Source organism: Pelophylax lessonae (assembly GCF_965119305.1).
Source record: "Pelophylax lessonae genome assembly, chromosome: 7".
Classification (NCBI taxonomy): domain Eukaryota; kingdom Metazoa; phylum Chordata; class Amphibia; order Anura; family Ranidae; genus Pelophylax; species Pelophylax lessonae.
Window position 1 is genome coordinate 70,994,520 of NC_138774.1, and position 15,634 is coordinate 71,010,153.

Sequence of the window (15,634 nt, forward strand, 5' to 3'; positions counted from 1 at the left end):
CCAAGGGAATGAGTACAAAAGTAAAAAGAGGAAAGGAGGTGAAGTTGAAAGACCCCAGTTAACCAAGAGCCTGAAGATAAACCAGCAGTGTAGATGAGGATAAAGGAATGTTACATAATCCAAAACAAGTGGTGAAGGTGGAAGAGGTGTGTGAGAAGGTGAGTACCAAGGAATGGAGTATAAAGGAGTGTGCCTTGCTTCCGCCAAAGACCGCCGATCCAATGGCGTCCAGCATCACGTCGGTGCATATATATATGAGGACCCGCGGGAACGGCAGGCTGTGCCGACCGTCTGGCGGGCTCCCTCTTATGCACTGGGATGTGAAACAGTCGTCGGCGTGTCGGCGCCAAGAGTGACGTCACACGCCGGCGCAGGACGTGGCGCCAATGCGTGGTGGCACCGCCCACCCGATCCCCCGTACTCAAAGGAGCCTAGGGAGAGGGGGAGGGCATACAGCACACATCGCAGCTCCCGGGAAAGACAAGGGAAAAAGCCACGCCAGCCAGCAATGTCGGAGCATCCATGCCAAACAACAAAAGCAAATCACTAATCAGCAATTGGTGACAGTCATATATCCAATTATTGCATATATCTCAGACATACAGTGCCTTGCGAAGTATTCGCCCCCCTTGAACTTTTCGACCTTTTGCCACATTTCAGGCTTCAAACATGAAAATATAAAACTGTAATTTTTTTTGAAGAATCAACAACAAGTGGGACACAATCATTAAGTGGAACGAAATTTATTGGATATTTCAAACTTTTTTAACAAATAAAAAACTGAAAAATTGGGCGTGCAAAATTATTCAGCCCCCTTAAGTTAATACTTTGTAGTGCCACCTTTTGCTGCGATTACAGCTGTAAGTTGCTTGGGGTATGTCTCTATCAGTTTTGCACATCGAGAGACTGAAATATTTGCCCATTCCTCCTTGCAAAACAGCTCGAGCTCAGTGAGGTTGGATGGAGAGTGTTTGTGAACAGCAGTTTTCAGTTCTTTCCACAGATTCTCGATTGGATTCAGGTCTGGACTTTGACTTGGCCATTCTAACACCTGGATAAGTTTATTTGTGAACCATTCCATTGTAGATTTTGCTTTATGTTTTGGATCATTGTCTTGTTGGAAGACAAATCTCTGTGCCAGTCTCAGGTCTTTTGCAGACTCCATCAGGTTTTCTTTCAGAATGGTCCTGTATTTGGCTCCATCCATCTTCCCATCAATTTTAACCATCCTCCCTGTCCCTGCTGAAGAAAAGCAGGCCCAAACCATGATGCTGCCACCACCATGTTTGACAGTGGGGGATGGTGTGTTCAGAGTGATGAGCTGTGTTGCTTTTACGCCAAACATAATGTTTTGCATTGTTGCCAAAAAGTTTGATTTTGCTTTCATCTGACCAGAGCACCTTCTTCCACATGTTTGGTGTGTCTCCCAGGTGGCTTGTGGCAAACTTTAAACGACACTTTTTATGGATATCTTTAAGAAATGGCTTTCTTCTTGCCACTCTTCCATAAAGGCCAGATTTGTGCAGTATACGACTGATTGTTGTCCTATGGACAGAGTCTCCCACCTCAGCTGTAGATCTCTGCAGTTCATCCAGAGTGATCATGGGCCTCTTGGCTGCATCTCTGATCAGTCTTCTCCTTGTATGAGCTGAAAGTTTAGAGGGACGGCCAGGTCTTCATAGATTTGCAGTGGTCTGATTCTCCTTCCATTTCAATATTATCGCTTGCACAGTGCTCCTTGGGATGTTTAAAGCTTGGGAAATCTTTTTGTATCCAAATCCGGCTTTAAACTTCTCCATAACAGTATCTCAGACCTGCCTGGTGTGTTCCTTGTTCTTCATGATGCTCTCTGCGCTTTAAACGGACCTCTGAGACTATCACAGTGCAGGTGAATTTATATGGAGACTTGATTACACACAGGTGGATTCTATTTATCATCATTAGTCATTTAGGTCAACATTGGATCATTCAGAGATCCTCACTGAACTTCTGGAGAGAGTTTGCTGCACTGAAAGTAAAGAGGCTGAATAATTTTGCACACCCAATTTTTCAGTTTTTTATTTGTTAACAAAGTTTGAAATATCCAATAAATTTCGTTCCACTTCATGATTGTGTCCCACTTGTTGTTGATTCTTCACAAAAAAAATTACAGTTTTTTATATCTTTATGTTTGAAGCCTAAAATGTGGCAAAAGTTCGCACTGTAATAAGGATTGTATAAATCAGCCTGTCCGTGTGACTCAAGTACATAAAGCCCCCAACTGGTCCAGAGAAAATCTGTTATGACACAGTATATGAGGCTAAGGGACATAAGCCATCGCACACAGTCAATGCACAATAAGCAGAGGTGTGTGGACCTGTCAGTTAGAGTCATGTCTGTCCATCCCTAATTCATTGGGAAAGGGGGGGAGAGGGCGGGACTTTAATTGAGGCGCATGGTGGGATAGACCGTGCGTCTCCATCCCTAATTTCATTTGGAAAAAGCAAAAGGTTGGGACTTTATATGAGACATGACAGTAACAAGGCTGGTAGGGCAAAAAAATTAACATTTATTGTTGTATACATATATCATATCATATAATCATAATGTACAGGATAAACATAATGTATGGTATATATAAAAAACTGAAATAGTACAAATGATGAATGGTCCCCAAGCCAGCTTGAAAGAACCAGCATAGCAATAGACAATCATAGAGGTAGTTTGAGTACAATCATAACATCCGTAACTGACGCGTTTCGTGGACTAGTATAGCCACTTCTTCAAGAGTAGGTGTATGATCCATATCTATAGACAAAAAATGCGTATAAAAACATTGCATAACATGATGGTCGTTAGAAGCTGAGAGGGGAAGGGAGAGGGAGGGAAAAACCCCCACAGTCTCACAACTTACATGGTGGCCCCGGCAGTAGCTGGCAATGACGGTGAGACATAAACCCAAATGCCTCCCACGGGATCTGAGGACCTAGAGGGTCAGCGGTAAGAGCGAATAGCGCCACACACAGGAAAAAATGTAGATTGAAGAAATTACAGTAATATAAGTAGTAGCATATACCTGTATCAAATGAGTAGAAGAGTATGTAGTATATGAAATCACATAGTATTATTTATATAATGTCAGTAAAAACTATAATGGTATTTGCAGTAATATGTAGTAAAAAATTGAAAAAAGGTTAAATGTGTGGACATGACTGTGAAGTGAGTGAAGAAAATTATGCATGAAATTTGGAAGGAAAACCACTAAATAAGAATATGAAGAATATGTGTGTGGATGAGAAGGTGAAAATGTGAAAGCCAAGGGAATGAGTACAAAAGTAAAAAGAGGAAAGGAGGTGAAGTTGAAAGACCCCAGTTAACCAAGAGCCTGAAGATAAACCAGCAGTGTAGATGAGGATAAAGGAATGTTACATAATCCAAAACAAGTGGTGAAGGTGGAAGAGGTGTGTGAGAAGGTGAGTACCAAGGAATGGAGTATAAAGGAGTGTGCCTTGCTTCCGCCAAAGCCCGCCGATGATATATGTATACAACAATAAATGTTAATTTTTTTGCCCTACCAGCCTTGTTACTGTCATGTCTCTCATATAAAGTCCCAACCTTTTGCTTTTTTTCCCATAGATTTCTGTTGGTCCCAACTGTGGTTGACCCAAATCTGTTAATAGCTGTCTCAGCCATCTAACTTCTTGGCTTGCCTGCGCTGCAGCAACGTATTCTGCTTCAGTAGACGACAGTGAAACAGAGAGTTGCTTTTTACTAGTCCAACTGATGGCACCTCCTGACAGAAAAAATAAGTATCCACTGGTAGATTTCCTGTCGCTGGTGTCTCCTGCCCAGTCAGCATCCACATATCCTGTTAAGGTGCTTTCATCACTCGCTGGTAATTTTAACTTGTAGTGCAAAGTCCCTTTTAGATAGCTAAGATTCGCTTTACAGCATTCCAGTCCTTTTGACTTGGCATTGAAACCTTTCTGCATAGGATTCCAACAGTTGCTGCAATGTCCGGCCTTGTAGCAGTGGTAAGATATAGCAATTTTCCTATTGCCTTCCTGTATTGAGTATTAGTAGGTAATGGGCTATCTTGGCAATTCATCTCCTTTAGGTAGTTGGTTTCCATAGGAGACTTTACTGGTTTGGCGTCTTCCATTCCAAATGTTTCAATTATTTCTTGTATTTTGTGTCTTTGGTTCAGAAGAAAGCTGCCATCTTCCTCTCTCTCAATCTGGATGCCGAGGTAATTCTTTATGTTGCCAAGATCTTTGGTGTTGAAGTTCTGATTTAGTTTTTCTAGTATTTCTACTTCATCCCCTTCTTGCTCAAAGCAAATCAGGATATCATCCACATAAGCATATAGACCCATCTGTCTGCCAATTTCTTTGTGTATAAGCAGGGGTCTGCTTTACTCCTCAAAGTTTTGATGTGTAAGCACTTCAATTATTTTTATATTCCACGCTCTGGCTGCTTGCTTTAGACCATATATACTCCTGCAAAGTTTGCAAACTAGGTCTGGCCTTTGTTCATCTTTGAACCCTGGCGGCTGTTCCATGTAAATCTCTTCTGTTAGCTCGCCATGTAGAAATGCGGTTTTCACATCAAAATGTTTCACTTGCATTTTCCTTGTGACGGCTATTGTCAGTAAAGTCCTTATTGTAGTGTGCTTGACAACTGGTCATAGTCCTCTCCGTATTTTTGAGAATAGCCCTTGGCTACTAGCCTTGCTTTGTATCGCTCAATTGTGCCATCTGCATTGTATTTCACTTTAAAAGTCCATTTACAGCCTATGGCTTTCCTTCCGGGTGGTAGTTCTGTAAGTGTCCATGTTTTAGTGTCATGCATGGATTTTATCTCTTCATCAACAGCCTTTATCCATTTACTTGCTTCTTGTTCTGAAAGCTGAGATATTTCTTCCCAGGTTGCAGGTTCGTTGATACTGGCAGTACTTGCTTTGTATGAGAGATGTACAGGTGGTTTACCTCTGTTTTCTCTTGTTGAACGTCTCGGTTTTGTGTCTGAGGCTTCTTGTGTCTGCTCTTCAGTACTGGTAGAGTCTGCACTCACTTCAACTGTTTGTTCAGAAGTTACAGAGATAGGCTGGTCAATGTCAGTTTTCTCTTCTATTCTTGCTTCTACTGTTGTCATTATATTGTCTCTGAAATCTTCAACAAAAGTTACGCTGTTGCTAACGGTAACCTTGTCTGTTTTGGGATCAAGGATTCTGTAACCTTTGACATTGTCACTGTATCCAACGAAGATACCTTCAAATGCTCTGTTTTGGAGTTTGGTGCGTTTTTCTTCAGGTATGTAGATAAATGCTTTGCATCCAAAAACTCTTAGGTGTTTTACATTTGGCTTCTCATTGTGCCAAGGTTCATATGGAGTTTTCTCTACTGTTCTGGAAAGAAGTCTGTTCTGCTAATATGTAGCTGTCATAGCTGCTTCACCCCAGTATTTTTGTGGTAGTTCAGAGTCTGTCAGCATACATCTGATCATTTCAGTCAGAGTTCTGTTCTTTCTTTCAGCTACTCCATTTTGTTCTGGTGTATATTGGACTGTCTTTTGATGTTCTATTCCATTCTGTTTTAAGTACTCTTGTATCTTATATCCTGTGAATTCACCTCCATTGTCACTCCGAAGTATGAGAGGCTTCCTCTGAAACGTGTTACTGGTCTTTATTATATAGTCTTGTAATTTGTCAAAAACTTCACTCTTGTGTTGTATTAGGTAGGTGACTGTGTATCTTGAATAGTCGTCTATGAAAGTCACTATGTACCTTTTGCCTCCAGGTGTAGGTGGGTTTAGGGGACCACACACGTCACTGTGAACTAAGTCAAGTGGTCTTGAAGCTCTCTTCTGACTGACTTTGGGAAGTATAAATCATACAAAAATGTGATGCGCCAGAAATATAAAATCAAAAAGTGATGACAATAAATCATATCCAGTTCATAAGGCACATAGCAATGTGTGTGCTTCCAATAAAATGATATAAAGAGTGTCCCGTGTTCAGATGAAGAAAATCCAGTGATGAAAACAACTTGTAATCACCAATATAGTGAATCCCTCCACCAGGTGAATCAGCCTCTCACCTTTCTGAAGGACCCAAACGGGCCAGCAATCACATGTATCATTGATCAGACTTCCAGGAAAGAGCCACACTATATTGCACCTCGAGGGATCCCGGGACATATAGAAAACAGATGAAGAAATCTAGTGCTCTCCGCTTACTAATGAGGGTATGCTTTATTAGAGAAAGGCAGATCAACTCACATTTGTCGGGCACTCAGCTGTGCCTGCTGTATAATCGATGTCAGCGATCTGTTACCAGAGAGAGACTCTGCGTCGGCCACGCACGCTCCGCCCCCCTATACGCGTTACGTCGAGCGTAATGCTCCTTTGACTTCCTCGGTAGTTAAACCGAGGAAGTCAAAGGAGCATTACGCTCGACGTAACGCGTATAGGGGGGCGGAGCGTGCGTGGCCGACGCAGAGTCTCTCTCTGGTAACAGATCGCTGACATCGATTATACAGCAGGCACAGCTGAGTGCCCGACAAATGTGAGTTGATCTGCCTTTCTCTAATAAAGCATACCCTCATTAGTAAGCGGAGAGCACTAGATTTCTTCATTTGTTTTCTATATGTCCCGGGATCCCTCGAGGTGCAATATAGTGTGGCTCTTTCCTGGAAGTCTGATCAATGATACATGTGATTGCTGGCCCGTTTGGGTCCTTCAGAAAGGTGAGAGGCTGATTCACCTGGTGGAGGGATTCACTATATTGGTGATTACAAGTTGTTTTCATCACTGGATTTTCTTCATCTGAACACGGGACACTCTTTATATCATTTTATTGGAAGCACACACATTGCTATGTGCCTTATGAACTGGATATGATTTATTGTCATTACTTTTTGATTTTATATTTCTGGCGCATCACATTTTTGTATGATTTATAGTTTATTGTGATTTGTGAAACACGATTGGTGCATGCTGCCGGACACCACTATTGATTTATAAGTTCACACACCTGATTTATGCACAGTGAATTGGTGTTGAGTTATTTTATCACATATAATAGGTTTGCGCTGATAGTTTTTTTGTATTTCATTTGACTTTGGGAAGTGTTGCTCTTGTAGCTTTGGATTTAATGCAACATTCACACTTGGCAGTAACTGGACAAGGGGATATTGTTAGATCCCTTGTCAGATTCCTCCTCTGTAGTTCCTGTATGCATTCTGGGTGTCTGTGACCTAGACGTCTGTGCCATATATGTATACAGTCATTGTGCTTGTGTGTACATAGTCTCACCTTTTCCTTCACTGTGTCGAGGTGATATAGATGATCATCCAGCTTGGCACTTGCTACTGTCTGGTTGCCGTTTAGGATTGAACACTTGTCACCTTGGAATGTTACAGTGAGTCCTCTGGCTGTTAGACGCTTCACAGATAAGAGTCCTCCTTCTAGATTAGGAACATAAAGCACATCTTTCACTGGTATGGCTAGATTGTGTCCCGCATCATCAGGGCATACAAGAGTTCCATGCCCATATCCTTCTGCATGTATTTTGCTTCCATCTGCAAGATAAATAGTCTCGTTGTTGTTCAGATCAAGTTCTGTGAAAAAACTTCTATTACTTGTCATGTGACTGGTTGCCCCCGAATCGATGCACCAGCCTTGACATTTATTGTTGCCTGTCACTTTAAATGTGGCATTCCAGTTTCCTTCCCATGGATCATTGATTGTGGCTTTGACCTTTTGTTTAGCATAAGAGGGATGTTGTCTTCTTTGCTTTGCTTTCCATATAGTACAGTCTTTCTTTATGTGTCCCTGTTTGTGACATCTGAAACACACTCTGGTCTCTTTCCTGTGTAACCTTGCGTCTGTAGCTTTAAGAGCGGTTCTGGTGTCGCTTTCTGTGGAGTCATGCACTAATTCCTTTCTTCTCTGATACTCATCTATGAGCCTGGTTTTTACAAATGATAGCGTCAGATCTGTCTCAGGACGTGTCTCCAGTGCATTGATCAGTGCAGTATATGTATCGGGCAAACTGCATAACAACATGGCTGCTGTGTGGCTGTCTGTTATATTCTCCCCGATTGATCTGAGTTGCGCAATCACTTCCAGCATTGCGTTTATGTGCTCCTGCATGTCCTGTTCTCTGCGAAGTCTCATTTTGTAAAGTTTCCGCAGTAGAAACAGCTTGCTGTTTAAACTGGATCTTTCATGCAGTCTTTTCAGCACATCCCACATGCCTTTCGCTGTGTCCTCATGGCGTATATTTATGAGCTGATCATCCTCCACTAGTAAGCTTATGGTGGCCCGTGCCTGTCTGTTTTTCCATTCCCGGTCCTGATTATTGTCCTGTGGCCTCTCTGTAGTGGTAACCTCCCACAAGTCATCCCTAGATAATAGCATTTCCACTTTAAACTTCCATAGCTGATAATTGTCATTGTTCAGCTTGGCCACTGAGAGTTTAAGTTCTGAGTTTCCGGCCATTTTTCCCTCCTTTATATATAAAGAGTCTTAATTGTCTATAGGAGATGTCACTGGAAACCTTCCTTATGTCGATCTTTATCCGGATCCTGGGCTCATAACCTGTTGCAGAGTGCGATCACTGGGTGCAGCGGAGTCCATTCAGATCAGACATTGTGGAGTAACAGGAACTGGCTTCTTTATTGGAACATAACCACAGATAGCAAAATATATCACCTTCTCATGGTGAGAAGACAGACAGGAAAAGATAACCAATATGTTCAGTACAGTGTACAGGAAATACAACACATCATAGAAAGTGCATAGCATATCACTGAGCATTAGCGACATCTAGTGTCCTATTTATGAACTGCAATAGGTAATCTGCTAAGCTGAAAGCTGTTGTATCTCCAACAAATGCATTGTCACAATGTGTGTAATATTTAGTTTAATCACTACTCTCTCCTGCTGTTCATTTATTTTGGCACAAGGTACTGCTTCTGGTTTTGCTTGTGGGTTTTTGGTTGCACTGTGGGTGACTTTTCATTTTCAATCTTGCTCTCACCTTATCTTATACATTTTTTATAACACAATTGGCAATGACAATTCGCTGGCCATACTGCACTTCTGGCGGATCCACACTTTATGTACCGACCATCCTATTTTACCAGCATTTATAATGTTCAGGTATGTCATCTATCTTACTATTCTGATATTATGAAGTCAGTTTTCTATTGATTTTACCTTTTTTTAAAGTATATTCGACACACCATTTTGAACATCTATAGGAATACATATCTGTGCCTGGCTTTTTATATATAACTGTACTATATGTGTCCCCGCATTCTTCCCTTTTGGGACCCACCTGATTCACCTGCCGCTTAGTTTATTTCATCGGTAGTCTATCACATATCTGAACATGCTATATTATTGTTGTGCAACACTTCAGTATTTGTGTTATTGGTAATAATTTTATGTTATGTTTTTTGGATGTTGATTGAATGTTTCATTACTCTTAGTGGTGAGTTATGCTCCTGAAAAGCAGCTTTGCGAAAACATGTCGAGCTGATACTCCTATAACCACCATATAGCACTGCGCCCATGCCGACATCCCCCGAGGGATTCTTGGTATTTTCTATCATTGGGGATAATGATAGAAGGGGATTTGGCTATATGACCGCAATTGCTTTTGGGGTTTATGGTTGCGTTTATATTTTTCATGTAAAAATCATTAATGTTTCTTTCTCTTTTAGGTTGTATGTCGTTCTTATGCACAAATACATTTTGATATATTTTTTTTATATATTTGTGCCTATAAAGTGCATATTTTACATCTAGTTCAATTACCTTCCATTAGGATGTGGCACACTGTTTACCTTTTATGCATTCATGTTGCCACCCCTGGTAATGCACAATCCAAATCCTTCTATAACTGAAGGTAATTCATGTTAGCATATTTTCATTGACATTTTTTATATTGTTATCCTCAGTTAAGTTGCCACCGTGGCAGGCATATGCCTATCAATTGTTTAGTGCAATGTGGGTTTTGCAGTACTCCATATGGCGACAGGATTTAAGAATGACATCCACCCTTCTCTGCTGCTGCTTGTGCACGCAGATCTCCCTTGATCTTACTGGTACCTAGCCCTGCCTCATGTAGGCTGTGGATGGGGAGGAACCCAGTTTTTTGACTAGTATAAATTCAGTGCCCTCAGTGAAGTTGGCTAGCTCCTGAGGAAGGGAGCATGCCTCCCTAAACGTGTCAGATGTCCAATCACAGGGATGCATACACCCCAACACATGAGTTGCAAATGATATGCATTTTATCCTCCTATGTTTGTGAGTATGTTTTTTGGCTTTTGTAAATAAACATTTTAAAGGTGTATAAGGTAATGCACTAGGCAGTTGCGCCCTCCTTTCTTTCTGTTGTAGCCTCAAGACCTGAAGCACCCCTCATGAGATGTAGGGCATGTGCCTAGCATTAGTGGCACCACTGTCAATATCCATGGAAAATGTCCATGGAATGCCCACCATCAGTTCCTCTTCTGTCACTAAAACTGAATATATTTAATTCTTTGCATTGCTGACATATGTAGACTGATTAGCTCATTGGACTCATTAGGTATTTGAACTATCCCATCACCTGATCCATTGCTACACATTGCTGTTTATGCTATCTTTTTGGTTGTCCGAATATTAGCCTTGATATTCACATTCTAGCTATATGTTTTTTTTAGGTACGGTCTTCGAACCAACATTCTTTATCCGTCGATCGGTTTCTAATGTCATCTGTTCAGTTATCTTTGGGAGACGGTTTGAGTATACAGATCCAAAGCTGCAGACATTACTGGACCTGGTAGCCGAGAATCTCCGACGGGTGGATAATATCTGGGTTCAGGTAAAATTTTTGTTAGTGTCAAAAAACCCTAGGAATCATCAACAGAGCTGACTATAGATAGGCCAATAGAATAGTGGCTGGTGATTCCTTAGTGGAATTGCTGGAACACCAAGACTGGTGACTCGGCTTGCAAATCACCAGTTTTTCAGTTTTTTATTTTCCCCCGGCTGAGTCTTCTTCTAAGGTTCATATTAATGCATGCTTTTAACATGGGTTGGTATGTAATTAGTAATTGTAATGCATATTATTGAATAAACTGGTATTCTGCGTTACTCTGCAGGCAAATCTGAAAACCCAAACTTATATTTAGTAAGGTATTTCTTGGTTTACAGCTGTGAAATGTATAACAGGATGTATTTATTCTATGCATTTTATCTACCTGCCACCTTATGAAAGCACACCCGGTTTCCTGAATTGTACATTATTTTTTTTTTCATTTCTGTTCACATTCCTGCTCATTAAAACCAAGCATTACATAATTGTCCCATTACAGGTGTACAATTTCATACCTTCCATCCTGAAATATTTCCCGGGACCTCACCATAAACTCACCGAAAATTACCAAGCACAGCTGGACTATGCGGAGGAGATAGTAAGAGAACATGAGCAAACGCTAGACCCTTCTTCACCACGAGACTATGTTGATGTGTTCCTACTAAAAATGCAACAGGTTTGAATTTGCATTTGTCATAATCAAAGTACCTATTTATGCTATTCTAGAAAACGTAACTTACTAAGTGATCTAAGCGTTACAGAACTTTGAGCCTCAAAGTTTAGTTGGACACCCAAGGCCTTCTTGAGTTAAAACTGTTATTGTCAAATCTAAATCTTTGCAAATTATTGGCTTCATGTTTAAAAACCTCTGAAGGAAGAACATGCAATAATGCCTATTAAAACTATTCAGATTAATACATATACTAAACAGTAAAATGTGGATAAAAGTAGATATAAGTGGATACATAATTAAGTTTAACGTGGGCAACAAAGATTTTCCTTTTGCATATTTTTTTTGCCATTTTTGCTTGTATTCCTTTATTTGGCAATATGACTTCCTCTGTTGCTGGTCAACATTTTTTATCTTGAATGACTGACTGTTGTTCCTATGCTTGGCAAAGCTTTCAGTACCTACATCTACCCACATCTAATGACATTCTTGTAGTCTGTGAGGTGATGTCATCACTATGTTCATCCAGTGACCTTTTCTCTTCACCCCCAAAGTCCATGGTAGTGGAAGCATGGTTCAATAAACTTTCTTTGTCCAAAAGCCTTTCCATGCCAGCCGTGTATGTATATATGTATATAGATATAGATATAGATAGATATATAGATATCTCTTGCAGGCTTCTAGGTACCACCCTGGGCCTCATTAAAAAATGTATCAGAAGGATATCCCTATACTTGAACACAGATAGGGAATAGGCCCCTGGCTGGTTGGAAACAGGCTATTAGCTAGTTTGACCTAGAGGGTGAATGTAGGCGTTGCAGGGGCAGCTTCCAATGTAAGCTTAAGTAAAAGTAATAGGGGTTGATTCACTAAAACTGGAGAGTGCAAAATCAGCTCAGCTTCAAGTTTGTTTGTCAAAGCTTAATTGAACAAGCTGAAGTTAGAAGCTGATTGGCTACCATGCACAGTTGCACAAAATGCTGCACTATCCAGTTTTAGTAAATCAACCCCAGTGAGTCTTCTTAGGTTTAGTTTTATGTTGTTCTTTACTGCTTGTACCCTGATAAATCCAGCCAGAATACTTTGCTTTTTTTTTTTTTTTTTGCATACGTGGGAAGAAGTTGGAACCTCAATTGCCGTGTGTGTTTTTTTTTTTTTTTTAGCAACTTTATTTTAAGTATATATTTAAAAATATATCATACTGTAGCCATGCCAGATGCAGCTAGACATTATATAGTGAATTAATGCCCAAGCCAAACAATTCACGTAAGTTTAGAAAGCGGAAGCATGTGGAGTTTAGCACACAGTTTGCCAAGTTAATATGTTGGAATATGTCTGTGTAAAGGCAAGTTTATGTCCATTTGGAAGATTTCCTCTTACTTGAATTAACAGTAAATTGGTAAGGTCTGAGAATGTAGGCCCTTTACTAGATAATTTTAAGTTGGTTACTGGGGACATAAAGAATACCTTCTTCAGCTCTGTATATACAAAGGAAAATGCTCAAGTGGAGAAAGTATTGACATCGGCAAACCATCCACAATGGCTCAAAACTGACATGATCCAGAAACATTTAAACAAAATAAAGGTGATTAAAGCACCTGGACCAGACAGCTTAAACCCAAGGGTCTGTTAGACCTGAGCCATTGTTTCTAGAGACTCTATTGACTGTCTTTAAGAAGTAACTACAGACTGGTTAGTTTAACTTCTATATTTAAAAAGATACCTGAGACTTTATTTAAAAAAAGACCATATTGAGTTTTTGCTAGAAAATAATATTTTAGGCAATAGTTAGCATGGATTCCCAAAATTTTCAAACAATCCTGATTTCTTTGTAGGATGATGTAAGCAAAAACTTAGACAAATTAATGACTGTGACTGTAGTATACTTGGATATTACCAAAGCATTTGACACAGTTCTCCACCTGCAGCTAATATGTAAAGTCTACAGGCTTAGGAAATTCAGTTTGTAGAAAAATAGCTAAAATACTGTATTCAGAGAGTAGTGATGAATAATTTATACTCCGAATAGTCTAAGGTTATCAATGGTGTAACCCAAGGTTCAGTGTTGGGCACCCTTAATTTGTAACATATTTATAAATGAATAAATAAATAACCTTCAAATACAGAAAGGCTTCTTCACAGTAAGAGCTGTGAAAACAAGGAATAGACTCCTTCAAGAACTGGTTTTCGCCAACTCAGTCGGTTGTTGTTAAAAAAAAAAAAAATAATAATAATAAAAAGCTGAATGTATTTCTAAATTCACAAAATACAATTGGAGGTAATAACACCAGGGGTAGTTGATCCAGAGAATATCTGATTGCCTCCATGGGGGATCCGGAAGGATTCCCCTCCACTGGATTGGATCAATTGGCTAATGCTTTCTTTTGTTGCCTTCCTCTCCATCAACTGTGGCTATAGGATAGTGTATATGGGGTTTACTATTTGTATTGTTTTTTTTTAATTGGCTGAACTAGATGGATTTGTGTATCTTGTTTTCCCTCTAACTATATAACTCTGCAACTTCATCTTCCTCTTATAGTGACACAATTGGTAAAGCAAGAGAAAGCTATTTCAATGGGGGGGACTTGGAGGATATGAACTAAAACATGGATATATAGAAAACAATAAGCGCGTCCCACCAACAGGTCTAGATAGGTCTTTTATTCAATGATCAGTAGAATAAGAGAACAATGGCTTTACATACTCTCTTCATAAGGGCTTATATGTTATGTAACTTCAGTGATACCTGCTTTTATTACTTGAAAAGGATTGTAAAAACCCTGTTAAGTGTAAGCTTATTATGATTACTGAAAGACTTCTCTAGACTTTAAAACCATTGGTGTGACAACCTTGTTTTCAATATACCTAAATGTGCTTAAGGGCTCTTCTCTTCTCTCTTCTCTCTCTCTTTTTTTTTTTTTTTTTTAGGCGGGGGGCTTCACTTTTTGGTATGTGCAAGCAGCCTCACTAAAGTAATTTCAGCATAATCAAAATCAATGAGAAACAGTAGGAAAGTCACTTATGTTATTGGAAACTAGTAACAAGGGAACTAATGCCTCTCATGTATATATCCTCCCAGGCCAAGACATGAAAACCAAAATCCAACCCCTTACTCCACCAAAAATAATTTTGTGGTAGCTATATTTATATTAGTAAAGTAATAAAATAGATGTGCCCTTCTCTTATACAAATGTATCTATCTGTGTGATATTGATGTGGGTTTCAGATGTGGGGCTTATTGACAGCTTCAAAGTTGACAAAGCTTTAGTGAAGGAAGTTACTCATTTTCTATATCAATCAATGAGATGTTTTATTTATTTCCCCAATTTTCTTTCAGGAAAGCAAAAATACACACACAGAATACAATCTACCAAACCTTCTCTCCTGTTCACTGGACATATTTTTTGCAGGACAGGAGTCTACCACCAGCACGTTGTCTTCTGCGCTGCTCATCCTTATGAAGTATCCTCATATTAAAGGTAAAGATAGCTCTCTTAGAGCATGAATCAAACTTTTGGGTAATTTCTGCCAGAATCAGGGCAATAATTGTGATTGTTAGAGAACAATGAATTGGTCTGCTGGTCCCATAAGAATGAGATAATTTTCTTTACAACATTTTTCCTAAATAAATAAATGAAACAAACTCTCCTCCCAGATATAAAGAATTGTGGAAGATTGAGAAGAAAGGATTTTCCAGGCACATAGATTACTTAAAAACCAATTTTATTCAAATTCCATAACATATAACACTGGAGGGGGAAAAAACAAATCACAAAACGAAAATTGAAGGTCTAATAAAATTGACTGAACCCAGAATTGGCTGAGTAGTCAAGTAAGTAACATACAGCAGTTCTACTAGATTAAGTCATGCATAATTGAATGCTGATAGTCACAAATTGCGACTATATATACATGTTTATATACTCAGGTAATGGTGATAAAGAGTGGTAGTTCGATTGCTCAAGTTGCTCAACATGTTTCGCCTCATATAGAGGCTTCGTCTGGAGCCTGCTTGTAATTAGAATTGATAATTCTGTGTGTTTGTTATGCAGGACAAACGTCACCGCAGAAACATAATAGTTAATAACGAAGGGACATTCATGGATAGGTACAGA

General features: G+C 39.7%; 1 protein-coding gene across 1 annotated transcript in view; it reads left to right on the forward strand.

Moving 5' to 3' along the window:
- The window catches only part of LOC309560470 (uncharacterized protein), a 257,648-nt gene that overhangs the window by 210,469 nt on the left and 31,545 nt on the right, over positions 1–15,634 (forward strand). Inside the window, exons 14-16 of the mRNA XM_082264103.1 lie at positions 10,695–10,855; positions 11,349–11,525; positions 14,857–14,998. Coding sequence (XP_082120229.1) covers positions 10,695–10,855; positions 11,349–11,525; positions 14,857–14,998 — 480 coding nt within the window. The remainder of the gene's footprint in view (positions 1–10,694; positions 10,856–11,348; positions 11,526–14,856; positions 14,999–15,634) is intronic.